This window comes from Schistocerca serialis, chromosome 5 (genome assembly GCF_023864345.2).
Source record: "Schistocerca serialis cubense isolate TAMUIC-IGC-003099 chromosome 5, iqSchSeri2.2, whole genome shotgun sequence".
NCBI classification, from domain to species: domain Eukaryota; kingdom Metazoa; phylum Arthropoda; class Insecta; order Orthoptera; family Acrididae; genus Schistocerca; species Schistocerca serialis.
In genome coordinates this window covers 377534377-377551024 of record NC_064642.1, presented here as the reverse complement: position 1 = coordinate 377551024, position 16648 = coordinate 377534377, and the positions used below count along the sequence as shown (strand labels likewise).

Below are 16648 nucleotides of genomic sequence, written 5' to 3'. Positions count from 1 at the left end.
AATACTAATAAAGGTCTGCTATTTCAATAGTTACAAAAATACTAATAAAGGTCGTGACGCTCACCTTTGTTCTCATGAAATAATAACAGTTTATTGTGTCTCTTGTACAATTCTCCACATAACATCAAAAGAAGCGAACAGAAAACCCCAGTTACCCTTAGTTACGAGTAAACCACAGAAAGAGTAATATTCCGAGTCAACGATATAATTATCATATTGCCGCCGGAGTGGCCGAGCGGTTCTAGGCGCTGCAGTCTGGAACCGCGCGACCGCTACGGTCGCAGGTTCGAATCCTGCCTCGGGCTTGGATGTGTGTGATGTCCTTAGTTTAGTTAGGTTTAAGCAGTTCTAAGTTCTAGGGGATTGATGACCTCAGAAGTTAAATCCCATAGTGCTCAGAACCATTTGAACCATTTGAACCATAATTATCATAGAGTCTCTCAGATAACGTCTTTGCCACTTAGCTTTCTCACAGTCGATTCAGTACATTACATATTTATTACGCTACATTACCATGCCTTCCGTCCTTTGAAAGATCCTTGAAGTGTCGGTGATTCCTATTGGACGAGAATGTGCACCATAGAGTTACGGATTTCACCACACAGCAACACACGATGTTTTACCAAATCTATAACATCAGTCTGCTGTGTTGGTAGGATTATTGCCTCCAGGTTCATAGTGACTTTTCTCAATAGGCATACCGATTCTGAATTGTACGGTCTTCGAACTAAAACTTTTTATCACCCCTCATATAACTTTCAAAGATTCAGAGGTTAATCTTTGCCTCGTCCTTCGTTCGATGCATCCATAGTCAGTGGTAGATCTTAGAGGCAGGACGTTTACAGCAGCTTCTAGGAATATTCTGAAATATGGCAGCACACATGTGGTTGCATCGGACAGGATGCACACTTCCTGTATGGCCTGCAGCCGGAGCAAACCAAACAAGCTGCACACTGCAGCGCGGCGGCGCTGACGTCGCTGTTACGGCCGCGGCCAACAATGTGGCCAGAGATAACAGGCACCAGGCGGTGCTGCCAACCCTGCAATATTTATGCGTCGTCCTTGCAAATGCGGGCTGCGCTGGCAGGCCGCGACGCATATATTCCAGCCATGTTGCCCGCACCCGCCTCCGGCGAGTATTTCTGGAGCTCGCCGCCGGATTAAAGCAAACATTATGTTTCCCGCGCTGCATGACCTCAGCGCCCTTATTTCGGGAATGCTTCGGAAGATTGCTCTCGCAGCGAACGTCTGCTCCCTAGACCGCATCCTGTATAAATGCGGCGACGGCAACGAGGGAAATTTCTGCTGATGCCAAGAGCCAGCGCGCATTTCTGCAAATGGATGGACATTACCTCCCGGGAAATGTACCAACTGGCTCGAGGGTCAGATTAAACGTCCCGTATCCGTGAGTTAAAGGACTAAGACTACGATATACGCGTGCAGTCAAAGAAATCAAGGAGGCAGTTAACCATTTCAGAGTTGGGTACTTTCACAGACAAGTGGGCAGCGAATTCGATAGTACAGAAAATAATTGTAAAGAAAAATGTACCTCCAGACGGCTTAAAGTTTACCGTTTCTCCGATATTTTCATCGTTAAGTCATAGAAAGTGTGAGAAATCGGAACGTATAACCATTTTCAGTACTCTAGTGTATATTTACAATTTCTACGTCATTGCATCATGTGTTAAAAAAGTAGCACAGACCGTAGAATGCCCATAATTCACACAATTATGAAAGCATTGCCGTTACCTGTTCAAAGAAATTCACAGGATGATAAATCAACTGTTTAACTATTGCTATAAAGTTTTCGAATGAAGCGCTTGTGAAACGGTTTGAATTCACGACATCCAGCACTGTATGACAATATCGTTTATTGAGAGAGATGCATAAGGGGCCGAAACTGGTAGTCAAAATAAAATAAAATAACATCTCAGTTACACGGCTGTTGGCAAATTTCATTGATATTGACAATTACTTGACCAGATGATATCCCTTGTCCGTGCTGGATCTACAGAAATCGCTGTTAAGTGTGTTGTTCATTTACAGGAAATGCACACTTCTAACTAAGACAAAATTTTCTGATATGTATGTTGTACATATGACTGAGTCTACTTAAATATCAGAAGAAATGTAGAAGTGACGTAATAACTCTTTTCATAATGTAAAAAAAGTCTCTGTTGACGATATACTTCAAACTATATGATTTTCGGTATCCCTCCCCAGTATAAATAGATAAAAATAATGTTAACGCACATTTTGCCTTTATCTTTGTGACTGCTAACTTTAGGTTGCAGGTATTTCAGCTTTTATAAAAAATGATATGCTTACTAATAGATGAGCAATAATGGCTAAAACATTTAGTTTTAATGCCTGAACGCACATAAAAGTCTAGAGTATCAGTTTTTTCCTTATTACCACGCTGAGGTCACTGTGTAACATTTAATAATAAGTAATGCCTTACAGTTATGTCACATATTAAGCTCCTTCCAGTGGATAAATACGGTGAATAACGTGCGCATATGATTTCTGACATTTTTTTAGTCTAAAAGCCCTCAACATATGCTGTTTGGGTTGGTGAAGCATTTAAACTTACGTTACACGTATTTTCGAGCCATAGCTGAAAAATATCAGGTTGTACTGTGTCTAAGGCTTAGGAAATAATACGAATGCTATGAGGTGTGCGTACATTTGTGTGTGTGTGTGTGTGTGTGTGTGTGTGTGTGCGTGTGTTTGTCCACAGGTTTTGCTGGAGTGTGACACTCTTTTAATTGAAGACAATTCTTAAAAAAACAGAAAGATGCCGAGTGTTCCGCATGAAATGTTTACATGCCTGCTAATTCAAGACAAGGCAGGCTCGTCATCAGATGACATCATTTACAAGAGATAGAGCGTAAACTTCACGCAGAACGCCACGAGTATTATAACACTTTCCCACAAGTTAACAAGAACGAAATAAATTGAATAATGACAGCCTGTAACATAAAAGCAGTTTCATTCAGACAACCGTTGATCCAGATTCAGAGCAAAAAGTACTGCGTCTTATTTTCTTGACAAAAATGTAATAAATATACAACAGGATGGTGAGAATCAATCTGAAAAATTTGAAGGTTACACAGGAGGTAGTGATGATAAATAATTGTTAAGAAAACAATTCGATACGTTGCACCGTTTTCAAGTTATTTAGCATTGAAATTAGCCAATCAGGCCGTGGAGCGCGCTAGTTTATGAAACCTCCCACAGAAAGAGTCGCCAAACGTGTTCTTCGGTTGATTTCCTGAACATCGAAGCTAAATTTATGCTAGTAGATCATCTAGTTTAAATTTATCAATTCCGGAAAAGGTGCAATTTAACTGATAATGAGTATTAGAAGAAGCGGTAGGTGACAGACCCACAGATGTGTGTGCATTACTGCATTTTATGTCGTTCACGTGCTTGAATTTGCCCGCGCAAGGACCCGATTGGCTAACTTCAATGCCAAATACCTCGGAAACGGCACATCATACCGAATTTTTTATGAACAATTATTTCTCAACACAGACTCTCCTGAAACACCTTTACAAGATTTTCCTATTGTTTGTGATCCCACCTGTATAGGTAAACAGATCGAGAAGACCATTTTCCTATAGGAATATCGTTTCTGAAAATATTCTCGTGTACTTACTCTCCTTGTTCTCATAATGAAAAAAACGGACGTTGGAATTTAATACGTTGTAACCTTCAGTTTCGTTATGGAAAGAAATTAGATAAAGGAAGAAATCAGCAACGCCTTTCCTGGAGGAATCATCCCGATATTCTGTTCGTATGGTTTAAGTAAACCTGAAGTAGCTTGAATTACGTGAATAATACAGAAATTTGAAGTCCTTTCATTTCGAATAAGAGTCCAGCGTCCTTAAACAACAGACATTTCCCTGACACTCGTTTATTTTATTCACGAAATATATTCGCAGTTGCGAATGTCGACCAACCACTAGTTATGAAATGACGGCCATGAAAATTTTTGCCGGATCGGGACTCGAAATATATATATATATATATATATATATATATATATATATATATATATATTTTTAAAGGAACTTTCCAGAATGGATGGGAGCAAAGTCGAGAGGGGACGCAACTCGACGTCTGGCCACCATGTTCCATTCCCACCCTCCAGGTACCAAGGAAAGCGGTGTAGGAAACGTGCATTAGAGGTACAGTGATCATCCTTCATTTATTTATTTCCCTTTTCTTTCTTTTTTTACTTCTTTTATTTATTTATTTAACACTGATACCACCGAGAATATCAGGAAACAGGTGTTACGAGGAGGACGGCGCAGAAGACGTGAGTCGTATTGACGCTACCAACATATGGATTTTCCGAGAAGAAAATTCCGATGGCCAAAGACTGTATCGGTTCTAAATGTGCAACAGGCGGGGATCAACTCTTAATGACAGGAACATCCCAGCTCTGGGGTGGTTTAAGGAAGACACTGCAAAGAAAATGGAAAAAAAATTGTCTGTATTTTCATGAAGGAACCGCCGAAAATCAAGAATACTTTTCTTGCCATCAGCAAATACATAGTGTGCTGTGTGTACACAAACCCACTGCATTGAGTTCGTGTTCGCTTACGGGAAGTAACCCGCGTCCGGAAAGAGGAGCAGTTTAATAGGTATCTGATGAGGAGTCGTACGGGTAATTAGGGGCGACATCTGTCGCACCAAGAACCAGACACCTCTCGCCGATCGGCACACCAGGCGGTGCTCGTCTGAGCCCATGACGTCACAAGCGACACACAATGGGGTGTCTGCGAGGTGAATCCTGAGAAAGCGTGGTGACCGGCATACTTGCTTCCCATTTACTGTAAGGTACCGTGTAGACTAGACATCAGTGTCAAGATAAGGAGCACACACTGATCGCCAAAATGAACGCCAGTCGACATGGGGATGCTTGCCCTCAGCCACATTCGGTGACCTGTGCTGCTCAAGAAAACCATAGATCGCCTTCCTGGATGTCAAGTGCGCTGGCAGTATCACAGTACGGACGTAGCTCCGTTCAAGGAAAAAGTGACGGAGTAAAAGAAGCGCGGGACTCCCGAAAGCTGTATAGATGCTGAGAGAGGGTGTGGCGCACGAGCCTACACAAATAGGATGGTAAGGCACTACGGCGCTACAGCGTGACGTGAGAGCTAATGAAAAGGGCTACCGCTCTGTCAGGCACATGATACAGACCTAAATCTACCCTGCACCGCGGGAGAGTGAGGGTCTCGTACCTTATCTTGAGCAGAAAGCCGTGGGACACAAATGAACCCAATGCCACCAGCATGCGGTGGGCCATGGATGGCGGAATAGGAAGTGTCTGTGTCACGTAGGGGATACGTATCGGCAAATATACATTTACGTATTGTGTCCGTTGCAGCAAATCGTGCGCCTGTAAACGTTGATCTAAGAGCCGAGCTCGTAGTTGGGAAAGTAGACGTCGGTAGTTGAGTGCAGTTACCCGCCGCAGATCACTTGAGATATTGAGTCCTAAGCATCGGAGAGTATCAGCTACAGGCACTGTCCGCAGGAAGTCCGGCACCTATAACTATGGCGCTCGATTTGCGGATGTTCAGGCAACTACCACAAGCTTCGCCTAAGGCAATAACCCATGCAAGTAACTCCCTGACCTCAGCACCCCTACGAAGAAGAACGATGACGAGATCGTCTGTATAAGCAGTGTAGTTGACTACATGGTCACCGAGAGACGTCCGGCAGCCTTGACGCACTGATCGACAGATCGAAATGGGAGGACTAAGACGGCCATTGAAAATTACACGAGGCGTAGTTCCACGAAGGAGACACATTACGACGCCGACGGTAGTATCAGGATAGCCCACACTGCGGAGCACCCTTTCGAGGTAGTCTTGGTCGAACCGATCCAATGCCTGGCTAAAGTCAAGAGATACCAAAAGACCAGGTATGCGACGAGCGTGAGCAAGAGCGATTATGTCCCAATAATGGCAGAGGGCAGTGCTGGTGTTACTGGCCCCTCATAAAGAAGTTTGATCTGGGAAACCACATACCAAGCAGTCGGTTTAAACCGCACAGCCAACAGACGGGTAAAGAGCTTTGTGTTGAGTAACGTAAAGGGTCGTTAAACGCATATCCGTGTGGTACCGCGAGTCTTGTGGATGGGTGTGAGGAAACATCGAGAGAAGTATCTGGAATCGGCACGAAAAGTGACATGAGGTCCTGACAAATTTCTGTCCCCACTGGCAGCAGAAGAGTACGAAATGCACGATAAAACTCCAGTGGGAGGCCGTCAGAGCCAGTCAATCTATTCGTAGAACCCGCCTGGATAGCGTAATGGACTTCGTCCTCCCTGACGCTAGCAATCAGATCCATCGTCGCATCCACAGGAACTGAGCCAAAGGAGAATCTGGAGACCACCGTAATGTTAGTAGGGTGGTGACTTTGTTCAGAGTACAGCGTAACATAATGTTCGTGGAAGGCGGACCCGAAATCCCGTTGGGTACCAAAACGCTGCCTATCATCGGCCACAAGATCATTAATTAAATTAGTCCAAGGTGACGTCGGTTCGCTACGACATGATACATAGAAGGACGCCCTTTCACTAACCCATAGTGTGTGCGCACCCTGAACGTAACTGCAAAAGTGTTCAAATGTGTGTGAATTCCCAAGGGAACAAACTGCGGAACTCATCGATCCCTAGACTTACACACTTCTTAAACTAACTTAAACTAACTTATGCTGGGAGCAACACACACACATGCCCGAAGGAGGACTCGAACCTCCGGCGGGAGGGCCACGCAATCCGTGATATGGCGCCCTAAACCACGCAGCCACTCTGAGCGGCATCAGAACTCCTTCAAGATGGCGCCGAGGGAGGGATGTGAGCAGTGGCTTGCCACGATTCACCACCGGCTGGCACTCTGGCGAACACATCACAGTACACTGTCGGAGAATAGTGGAAGAAATTTCTCGAGACGATCGCCGCCATGGCACAACCTCCGTTCAGTAAGCAATCCCGGCCGTATGGAGGTCAGGCTTTGCACAGGACAACCACTATGACAGGCCAGACTGATAGGCATCACGGCGTCGATGACAAGGTCTCGATGAGCTGCGGGCAGTTGGGTGAAGTAAGGTAAATCGTGTTCAGTTTCCATGGTCCACGGCCGCGCCTCACCATTTGGAGCCAGAGATTGATGGCGCGCAGATATATGCGTCATATAGTCTGAGAACGCAACGGGCCAGTCTTCAGCAGCCCGCACTGACAATATCGCGGGAGAGGTAAACACGATGGAGTCGGCTGGAAGAATGGCTAGTGAAATGCGTAAACCCCAGACGATCGCCATGAGCATGCTACCTAGAACCCACTAGGCCGAGGCGCTGGAGAAATGTATCTAGCGCCGCGCACGGAGAGTGACGTGGTATTTGGTCTTCGGGTGTTTGGGTGCAGTAGGTGTCGTCTCCCATGCTCAATGCATCCTGCCGACCCAGGAAGAGAGGCGTGGACTGTCTCTGAGAAGATGATGGAAAGTTCACGGCGGGCAGCCGAATCAGATGGCGCATAGACATTGGCGATCCTGACGCCACTAAACTTGAGAGCCATACCTCTCGCATCAGGGAGATATGCAACAGCATCAGTGCGGATACCGTCACGTAAAGGGATCGCCAACCCATTAACGGTGGGGGAAACATGAGAGACGTGTGCTACAAAACCGTGTGGAGCACAGAAAGTTGCAACGTTAACCTCCTGACGGTGATCTACGTCAACGTCCGAGGCAAACATCATGTCATGGAGTAGAGCCAGATTGTGGCGTACGCGAATGGTGTTGACGTTGACAATGGCTATGCGATAAGTCTGGAAAGCTTCCGTCGCCAGGAGGACGGCGATTCATACACAATCTTGTAAGCCCCCGTCAAATACTGAGGTTTGTGTCCGGAACGATATACGATGGCAGAATCACGCAAATGTAGCGGTGGGAAAGGCTGATGCCGGATTCACATTTATTCCAAGAATTTGCTAAATTAGGAGGTCACTTAAAAAAATACCGATCGACCAGTTTTTGAGTGCCAACGACTTTGCCGCCGTATTTAACGTTGTTCCCGTCAGATCACCACAGTTAGGCGCTGTCGGGCTTTGCTAGTGCTTGAATGGGTGACCGAACGGGTCTGCCGAGAATATTGGCAAGCGGGGTACACCCGACCCTTGTTAGGCCATATGAAGAGCAACTTGACTAAGAAGTAGCGAAAACTGACAACGGGCAGGACACGTGGTGTGCTGACCACATGCCTCGGACGGTACCATTGCGCCCTCAAGGATGTTCGGGAGGAGAATGATGTTCGTTTGTCACTAAGGCGAGTTAAATAAGAGGTACAGAAGATTTAATGTAGAGCGGCACCCATCGTTACAGATGACCTAGGGAGAGATCGCCTGAGCGTCAAAGAAATCTCAGCGGACTTCAGTGGGAAACGCTGCAAGTCGGATAACGTCAACATCGTAGAGTCGTAGTCTAAACGTTCTGGGAGTCCGTGTCCCAACTCGAATAAACAAAGATATCAGTTCCTCGCGCACTGTCCACAAGGATAGAATTACATAAATTCTTTGTCCATTGACGGTTACTGACTACTATTAGCATCCCGCGCACCACAATTGAATGGAACAAGAAGAAGGAAATGATTCTGCAACACGGTGCACCCTCCATCACATACCGTACGGGGTTTCCATAGTATGTATATATGTCACTGTGGAGTAACTAACATTCATCGTGACAGAACTTTCCGTTGGAGACAAATTACAGCTCCATAGTTAAGATCGATTGTTCATATGGAACAGCTTCCCTGTTGTTATAAATATGAAATCTTCACTACAGTCGACATTGTCGTTGCAAAAGAATTCAGCAGCTGTGTTGATATTATTTTTTTTTATTTACAGTTTATTTTTCCGTCTCGGTGCCTCATATTTTTCCCGCTGTAGTTAGTTTCGATCACATATCACCTTTAGGTAAGTAACGTTTAGGTCATCTTCATTAACGCATAATAAGTGAAATTTTGAAATAATTCAAACTGGAATTTAATTTCTAATTATATTCATAGTAGTCGAAATTTATTTACATCACGGTAAAAAAGATCCCTTCAGACAGAATGTAATGCCCTCATGCATCGTTCTTTTCCGACATTCTGTTGCTTAGAAAAGTTTTGAAACAAATATTTAAAACTGAATTACATTAGAAATCACTACCACACAACTGCTAAGAAAAATTTCGTAATTTTAAGTGTCATAGCCGTGATAGTAGATCTACTGTTAGCTAACAGCGTTGCACAAACGCTGCTGGTTCAGTCGCTCATTTAGCGTGCACTGCAAAACCGAGTACCTACCATTTTGTGAGTAGAAACAAACCTTTTGTCTCCTAAGAAGGTATCTATGAACCTCCCTTTAAAACAATGCTTTGTAAATGTGCTGCAACTAAAGCATTTCACCTGCAGTAAAACTTCCATATCTAAGTTCAGTGTGGTTCAGCGTTTCGTAACAAAGTACAATGTCTACAAAAATATCATTTTTATGGTTAAGAATGTCGGGCAGTGCTACAGAAATACGCGAAAAAAGGTATATTTTAAACATCCGTAAATCTACATAATACAAGAATACGCTAACCACATCTGTACAAAACCAGGCAAGTTTCGCAATGTGGTGATGTGTTGAAAAACAAACTTGCATTGACTGATGAATTTCGATGTCTGTCTGCTTGTTTTTAATTGCGTTTGCTCTAAGCTAAGAAGAATAGCTGCTACCACGCTACTTACAGTCGTTTCAGTGCTCCCAAGTTCTTGAATGCGCCAGCTGGTATCTTCTGTATCCTGTTGTTGTGCAGGAACCTGCAACAGCACACAACTTTAGGGAAAATAGTTTAAAGTGAATTCAGTTATTTCACATTTGCTTGAAGTACGTGACAAAAGAAATTCCGAAATAAGCTCCTTTCAAGTCGAAAGTCATAGGTTACTTAGTATTCCGGATAGATATTACACTCCTGTTATTCCTCTCAAGTCTTAAGCAAACAAATTTCTAAATTCACAAATGTCATTTGGAGTGGAAATAACATTTCTAACGGACAAACATATTTGTTAGTAGTAGTCCAAAAGTAGGCACAACATTTGCTCCGCACTGTCACCTAAATACATGAAAAACCACTTTCAACACTGTACCACGACATCATTCAGAAGACCGTCTTGTGATTCTGCATCTTAAAGAGTGCTTTCTTAAAGTCACACACAGCACTTTCTATCTATGTGGTCGGTCACTAATCTGCCCTATCTCTTTAACAAAAGGACGAACTGAGGCCATAATAGAATTGCTTAGGCCGATATGTAGCACAGGGAGCTGCAAATTGCATTACTCTTACTAAATTCTTGTCTGAGGCGGTCTGCGCGTATACTCAATTGTCGCCCTCTGCCTAGCAGAGAAAATGCTTGCAAACTGACTATTTTAAATTTTGATTACGGGGGTTTCTCGTGAAATGATGTTCATTCGAGGCAGCGCATTGTACTGCCCCCCAGAACAGGAAAATTTGTACGAAATTCTCCTTCCTTCCCCTAAATCTACCGCCACTCCAGCTATATTTTACTGTAAAAAATCGCCCATGGTGTCTCAACATTCCAAAGTTTCTATTCTCTATCCCAAGTGTCAACCAGCGTGTTATTTTATTTCAGCCATCAGTCTTTTGACTGGTTTGATCGGCCCGCAACGAATTACTCTCCTGCGCCAACCTTTTACCTCGGAGTAACATTTGCACTCTGAGTCCTCAGCTGTTTGTTCGAATATTCCACTCTCTGACTTCCTCTACAGTTTTGACGCTTTGCAGGTGCCTCTAGTACTTCAGAGTTATTCCATCATGTCTTAAAACATGCCCCACCATATCCTGTCCCTTCTTCTCGTTAGCGTTTTTCGTGTGTTTATTCGTAACTTTAGCGAGAACCCCCTCATACCTTATCAGTCCGCCTAATTTTCAACGACCTTTCACAGTATCACAACTCAAAACGCTTCGACACTCTACTTTTCCAGAGCCATACAGTACACGATTGACTACTGAACAGCCCCGTGCTCCAGACGAACATTCCCAGGAATTACTGTCTAAAATTAAAGTCCTATGTTTGATGCAAATAGTCCTCTTTTTGCGGTAATGTCGTCATTGCCTGTGTATGACTGATTTTTACGAATAGGTCGTGGATTATTTTGCTACCAAGGTAGCAGAATTCCTTAACTTCATCTACTTCGTGGTCACCAATTTTGATGTTAAGTTTATCACCAATATCTTTTCTGTTGTTCCTCAGTACTTTCGTCTTCATTTAGTTTACTCTCAATCCACATTATGTCCTCATTAGACTGTTCATTCGATTCAACAGGTCCTGCAATTCTCCATGTTCACTGAGGTTAGGAATGTCATTGCTGAATCTTATCATTAACATCCTGTAATTATGAATTTTAATCCAATTTTCGAAGCCTTCTTTCATTTTTTTCACAACTTCTTGGATGTAAAGATTCAGTAGTGAAATAATACATCCTTATACACTTCTTTACCAGGGTATTTCGTTCTTGTTCTTCCATTCTTATTCTTTCCTCTCTCTTTCAAGTACTAAGTCACAAAATATGGAATGAAGCATCATTTACTAACTGAATTTGGTTTCTTTCACTGCACTGTACGTCTTCACACATCTTTACAAGTGTAACCCCGTTCGAGTACACAGTTTTCCAGGCTACTTTTTACATTCGTATTTTATAGACGTTTTGGATATTTTTTGTGTTATCACATTGCTGTTGGAATAACTAGTCTAACTTTTATTATGTTGCTATTGTAACTGGGATTATCTTACCTGGTGAACTGACATTTTGGTGATGTCTGCACCGTGGCTTCCTTCGCGGAAAAGTAAGATGAACGAAAATACACTCCATGCTATTTGTCGAAAACTGATGAAATGTGTCTTTTTAGACAATACTATTTTCTGTGTAGTATATTCATTTCATGCCAATATAATACTAAACCTATATACATAAAACAAAGTAGTCAACTTTGTTACACTATGTGGGAAATTTGCTCTAATATATTGTTCTCTTATACTATGAAAGAACTCTAGCTAGCCAAAGCATTATTCCTATCACACTTGTTCTCGAGCAGAAGAGTATAGGTTATGCATTGATCCTTTAAACCTAGCTAAGAAGCATCTGTTCTCATCAGATAAAACACTAGAAATGTGTTCATATGATCATCTACTGTGGTCGCTATTGGCTACTGGTCTACGGAAGTCCAACTAAGTGTTTCACACGCATTTTGTTTTTGGTTTTTGAGTGCAGTTTCTCTCTTTCTCGAAACAAAAATTATAAAATAACTCTAGGTAATATGCAACCCGCAAGAAACATTGTTATCAAGGCACCAGCATTGTGGGCAACGCATACACAGTGATTCAGATGCCACAACCGATATAATTTTATGCAGCCTGCAATGTTATACCTAGCTTTTAGAGATCACGCGCGAGTTATTCATATTCTCTCGCTCGATATGCGAACACTATTACTCTACAGGAAAAATGAGCAGAACTTTTATGTAGGAAATGTGATGTAGTGATGTAGTAACGTTTTGTACGGGGACATGTTTTGGCTCGACTTCAGGGTTTTCAAGTTATGCACGGAAAACGTAAAAAAAGTGACCTTCAAACGCGGCTCCACCCCCACATTCACCCCTCACCAGTTCGAATTTCTAGTCCTATCACTGTACAGAAATTTTCGACTACACGAAATATTCTCGATATTGGTCTCTGTTGACTGGGCTGTTACGCTATCAGCAGAGTCGAGTATATTATTTAACATTATGAACTTAAACGTGCCCGTGAGGGTAATGAAAGAAAAATAACTTTTGTAAGCTTTAATCTGAAAGTAATTACGTAACAATTCTATCCAAATTTAACCTTTGCAAGCACGGTAGCTTCATAGTCAGAAGGCCTGACGAATAGAATGATGTAATTGTTTATTTTATGCTGACAAAATTCAAAACAATGTTGGGTAAAACCTACACACAGCTCAGTTGCACAATTTGTAGGTGTTCGACGAAACCGGTGGCGTATGAAGGCAAGTCAAAGAAGACCAAAAATTGTCGAATGTGGGAAATAATTCTTGCAGTCGTAAATTTTTTACAGTGATAGGAGAGAGTGCCATGAACAACATACTAGAAATCCTAACCGTTGGGGAGTGAGTGTGGCGGTGGGGATGCGTTCGAAGGCCATATTTGTACGTTTTTCTTTAATAACTCAAAATCTAAGGCCTCTAGCAAAAACGTATCTCAGTATAACATTGAAGTACATTAAATTCCTTATTCATTTTTTCTGTAGGACTAATAGTTTGCACATAGCGAGCTAGAGAATATGAATATCTCACTGGTTGTTTTTGAAGGCCAGGATTAACATTACGGGTTGCATACAACGACATCGATAGTGGTAGCTGAATCACCATGTATGTTATGTGTGTTAATAGTAAAAGTGTCATGCATTGCAATAAAACATAGTATATTCCCAAAACAGTTGTATTATTGTACTTTCACTGTACAGGTTGAAACTTCATACGACACACAATAAACCAACGATGACATGCCAGCTTACCGATGTCCGAATGGCGTGTTGCAGCAGGCGAGCTGAACAGTCCACAAGAATAAAAAGGCATACTTGTAAAAAGTCCAGCAAACATACTAAGGATTCGACATAAAGTTTTGATGTAACTTCGATTATTAGGTCTTTAAAGACGGACGAAGACAGGAAAAAAATTGGCCGTGTCCCTCCAAACCTGGAAGAACCCACAGGAATTTGAATCGGCCTTCCGCGCTGCACCACATCGTGAAATAATGCTTTACAACTGGTACAGAGAAAATATTTCTGCCTGTGCAAAGTTGGCTTTTAGCTTTTTTGTTTTTGTTTTGATGTCAATTGTATGGCTATTAATACAAAGACAAATGTTTAAACTGCGCTATCGCTAAATCTGTATCATATGGTTATCTGCCCTGCAGCATGTTTACACTTCCAAGCCCTCCCTGATTCTCTGCCCTCTCATTTTCTCTTTGTACTTTGGTACACTCCATGCAGTCTGCTAACGTCATAGAGCACCTGGTATCTCCTTCCACCGTTCCGTCTCTTTTCCCGAATAACAACAATAACACCTTCACTTGCTTTACCGGTTGGCAATCTCTTAAAATATGTCCAGTCCAGTTTAGCCTTTCCCTCTCTTCCCCGGACTAAAACATTCAACTGTCTCTAGCGGAACGTAGTCTCTCAAATTATGTTCTGTGCAGTTTAACTTCCTGTTCTTCATTGAGAGTAACATCCTCCGATCATGTCCATCGGTTTTCAGTACCTCCTTATTCCTGACTTTTCACTCCAACTGGCCTTCTCCATTCTACGACATATCAATATTTCACAAGCTTCAATTTTCCTCTCGTCCTGTTTCCTCAATGTCCACGGTTCTGCTGAACACAGGGCCACCTTTCATATCAGGCATTTCACTAATCGCTTTCTTAATTCCATGTTCCAACCATTAGCTAAGAGTCTTCTCTGCTTTCGAAATGACTTTCGCCACCGCCATTCTGACTTCGATATCTTGCTCACAATTCATATATTCCCTCATCAAGCTTCCAAAATATCCGAATGCCTCACCAGTTATACTGTTTCAGGCCCTGAGTTATACTTCGCTCTTACTTTCTTTAAGACTAAAAAGACGCCTTTCATTTTCTTTTTATTTGTATTCATATCCTAAACTACAAAGGGTTCATTCAGGTCATTTAGCATTTGAATCAGAGTCTCTCCATTTTCTGCAAGAGTCACCATGTCATTTGCGAATCTTATGCATTCTAATTTCCGTCCACCTGTCACTTAACAGGAACGGAAAATTAATTTGGTTATGCAATGAGTGTTCACTTTCACTACATTATTGTAGTCACAGAATTGACAGACCACGCAGTTCGATTTTTTTTCTAAATTCAGCACAGCCTTCGTCATAAACTCATAATGATTTTGCTCAATGCTTTTTTGTCATCAGTTTCTGAATGCTCCCCTCACAATTCCTCTCCTGTGTTAACATTTACAGGTCAGACATCCATTAGTAACAATCGTCCTCAATTATTTATTGGATGTATTTCAATCTGTACCTTCTACTATTGGCTTCTAATCTGTGAAGTTCCGTCTAGTATCATAGAAGGTATTCCTTGAAGTCTTACTCTATCATTCTCTCCCTTCTTCTCACGAATTTTTTCCACATGATCCCCTCCTTGGCGATTATTACGCAGGTGCTCGTGGTTTCTTATCAGTCAACCTTGTTTTCTTAACATCCTACTCTAGCACACATTTTAAGCGCTTCGATTCTGTTCTTTGTCACTTTCCTTCCAGGTCTTGATACGTCACCTCAGATTAAGGCCAATATTAAATAGTAGCAGACTTCCCTTTGTCAGTAATGCCCAGTTCTTTGCCTGTGTTACTCTGCTTTTTAGATTCGCCTTGTTTCGTCGGTCATTCATAATTTCGCACTCAAGGGAAACAAATTACTTCACTTCGTCTGCTTCGCGGCTCCCGAAAATGATATTAAGTTTATCGCTAATCTCGTTTCTGCCGCTCATTACTTTCGTTTTCTTCGTTTTATACTCAAATCATATTTTGTGTTCATTACACACTTCATTCCATTAAACAGGTCCTGCAATTCTCCCTCCTTTCGCTAAGGATAGTGTTGTTATCAGGGAATCTTACCGTTTATATCTTATCACCATGAATTTTGTCGGACTCTTGAACCTTTGTTTTATTTCCGGCAGTGCTTCTTCGATGTGCAGACTGAATAGTAGGTGCCAAAGATTGCGTCAATGTAGTAACACATTTTGTAATCCGAGCACTTCGTTCTTGTTCTTCTGTCCTCATTTTTCATTATTTCCTTGTGTTTCTTGACATATGTTCTATTATCCGTCTTTCCCTATAGCTTATAACTATTTTCCTGAGGATTTCTAAGATCTTGCGCCATTTTTCCGATAAGTATAGATAAATCTGTTTACAAATGTCTTTGCCTCTACTATATTGAGATAATGTAACACACAGGAGAATCACTAATTAGGGACACGGCCTTATATGTGCGACTGGCAGTCAGCTCACCAAACAGATGGCAGGAGGTTTTCAGCTGAAAGCAATATAGCTCATGCGCGTTTACAGCTTTGTTCACTCCTTGAGTGATAGTGTGTAGGGCCCAGCACGCCATTGAGACATCTGCACTCTTAAGCCTAAAGATGCCGCATGCCTTGCCATGCACACTCATTGGACTATCCACAGAACACCACAGACTCCGGACACCACAGCGGTTAGCCATCAGCAACGTGCCCAACCAGTCAGCAGTAACAATTTGTTAACATCGTTAAAAAAAAGAAGTTCTCCGACAGTGCGCCCCGTCGTCTGCTGACAACAGTATAGAGTTCCCAGTTTCCAGTTCCCAGGGAGCATGCAACACCAGGGGCCCAGCTTGCTGCACGGTCTGTCACACGCTGCGACGCATAAATCTACACTCACGTCTTTGCGGTTCTCAAGCGTTTTGAATTGTACTCCCGTAAGAAGAAGTACTCTCTAAATTCAGTAGTTGCTTGTTAACGAACAAATGTGT

The 16648-nt window shown here is 42.4% G+C and overlaps 2 protein-coding genes across 2 annotated transcripts in view; both read right to left on the bottom strand.

Annotated features, from left to right (window-relative positions):
- LOC126480678 (peroxidasin) overlaps positions 1 to 16648 on the bottom strand; it is a 221510-nt gene that overhangs the window by 200329 nt on the left and 4533 nt on the right. Inside the window, exon 2 of the mRNA XM_050103902.1 lies at positions 9790 to 9861. The gene's annotated coding sequence lies outside the window, so the exon portion shown is untranslated. The remainder of the gene's footprint in view (positions 1 to 9789; positions 9862 to 16648) is intronic.
- Positions 9786 to 16648, bottom strand: part of LOC126481949 (probable oxidoreductase PXDNL) — a 108369-nt gene continuing 101506 nt past the window's right edge. Inside the window, exon 5 of the mRNA XM_050105908.1 lies at positions 9786 to 9861. Within this exon, the coding sequence (XP_049961865.1) occupies positions 9786 to 9861 (76 nt within the window). The remainder of the gene's footprint in view (positions 9862 to 16648) is intronic.